Source organism: Rhipicephalus microplus, chromosome X (genome assembly GCF_043290135.1).
Source record: "Rhipicephalus microplus isolate Deutch F79 chromosome X, USDA_Rmic, whole genome shotgun sequence".
Lineage (NCBI taxonomy): Eukaryota > Metazoa > Arthropoda > Arachnida > Ixodida > Ixodidae > Rhipicephalus > Rhipicephalus microplus.
The window spans coordinates 420,819,572-420,821,522 of NC_134710.1; the positions used below are offsets into that span (position 1 = coordinate 420,819,572).

At 46.8% G+C, this 1,951-nt stretch overlaps 1 protein-coding gene across 1 annotated transcript; it reads right to left on the minus strand.

Moving 5' to 3' along the window:
- Window positions 1-381: 381 nt before the first annotated feature.
- On the minus strand, window positions 382-1,225 carry LOC119161716 (uncharacterized). The gene is made up of 2 exons (XM_075881844.1): window positions 953-1,225; window positions 382-741 (listed from the first exon to the last, which is right to left on the minus strand). Exons 1-2 carry the CDS (start codon window positions 1,030-1,032, stop codon window positions 519-521), a joined length of 303 nt encoding a protein of 100 aa, XP_075737959.1. The 5' UTR covers window positions 1,033-1,225; the 3' UTR covers window positions 382-518.
- Between the last annotated feature and the right edge of the window lie 726 nt (window positions 1,226-1,951).

A 1,951-nucleotide genomic window follows, 5' to 3' on the forward strand; every position in this document is an offset into this window, starting at 1 on the left:
GCACCTACTTTTAAACTGTTGACTAATAAAATAGTCTGCGATTATTTTTGTAAGCGGTAGATGCGATGAGCAAGCCCTATGTATTATTCTGCTAAAAATCATGCACGAAGCACAACTATTTTGGATCAAGAGACTGAATAACAAGTCCATTGAAAAAAACAAACAAACCTGTGCAAAACAGGTAAAGCTAAAAGGAAATGAATTCGGAAATCACTTGTGCGCAGATATAAGTGACGCTTATAGTTGAAAGCACAGGCAGCTTGAAGTTTAATTTCAAGTTAGGATATAAAAAACTTTCAAGTGCCCACTGAGGTGGATACCGGAAGTCCACGTAGTTGGCCAAACGGAACTGATTCTTGATGACGGTGACTACGCACGCCAGTAATACAACTGTGTTGCATCGTCTATACAAGCATCTGCAAAATACATCGCGTAAAGAAGCGGTTCTTCTGAAAGCGATATTTCCTGAAAGAAGGCATAGGATGACGTTGCTGGAACTGCAACTTCAAAATGTTTTTTTATTCATTACTGTAATACCTGTGCAGTTCTCCTTGAACCACGATGCCATTCTCTTTCAGCTCACAATAATGAGCACGCAGCACCGCGAAGCTCAGACCTACGCTTCGGAACTCTTCGTGCCGAGTTCTGCAGCAGTCGAGACTTCCGCGAACTGGTGGTATGTCGCGACAGCACACTTGTTCAAGGGCTGTCGGCATTGCTCCACAAAGCCCACTGTCGCACCTGCATTTGCGAAAATTGGTCTAAGTTATCGTTATCACGGACACCACATAAACACCACGAAATGAAAGAAAATGTCAAGACGAAATCTTTTGCATGCTTGTGGTTATGCAGCAAAGCGTGCAAGTTACACGCGTGACACAGCAAGTGTGGCGGCTACGCGAGGACGAGCAAGTATCGAACAAAAAGGGTTACTTCAATCATTTACACTTACGCATGATCGTTGTCATCCTCACGGAAGTCCGGCCAATCAGGCGGTGGCGGATCACTGCTGTAATCCTCGGTACGAAGCATGTAATCGCGAAATAGTGTGTCACTGTGCGGTTCGAAACCTATTTCATCCCTGATTCGGTGCAAGCGCTCTTCGTTGCCGGTGTTCACGATGAGCAGTGGTTCAAAGCGCTGTCAAACAAAACACAGGCTGCTCACATAGAGCGCAGAAACACGACCAGCGGAGCGCCTGACCTCCAGTCGCTCCTGCTCTGGCTTCGACTTGCCGGAAGTACACGAGACAGTTTCACGCAAGCGTTCTCCCGCGTCACATTCTGACGCAGGCCCCGTGAAGGTGAGGCTTTAGCTCGAGCGCTCAGGAAAAGAGTTGCGGGCAGTTGAGGGTGAAAGGTGGAGTGGAGGAGGAGGATACCTATTGAGTTAATAATGGGTGTTAATTATGGGAGGAGGATACCTATTTAGTTAATAATGGGTGTTTCGATTGAATTATGGTGCAAATGATTTGTTACGGTAGTGGTATAATCTAAAACTGAATGTAGAAAAAAAAACCATTTCAGGGACCCTTTAAGACGTTAAGGAACAGTGCATTTGCTCCCGCAGTGCCAAGTACGCCCGTGGGAGTCAAGGGTATATGCCAGATGCAGATTATTGAGCATTGTGAGCACATGCGCATTGCTTGAGGCCTTTAGGCCTTTCACATACATAATAAAAGCTATAAGGTCGTCCTTCATCATACGCCTCTATGTAGCTTCAGCGGCCCCCTGAGCGATTTAAGCATCGTGGTGCCACCTCGAAGCCCACTCGTACCTTTAACTCGAAGGTGTCGGGTGAGGGGAGTACCAGATAAGAGATTGAGCCAGGTACAGTTACTACTTCCCTCTGCCTCTGAATCGGGTGGCCGGCCCCGGGTGAAGAATAGAACCCGGTACCTCACACTTTGGTAGCAGACGCTTAGCCATTATGTCACCGCTTTGATGTCGTT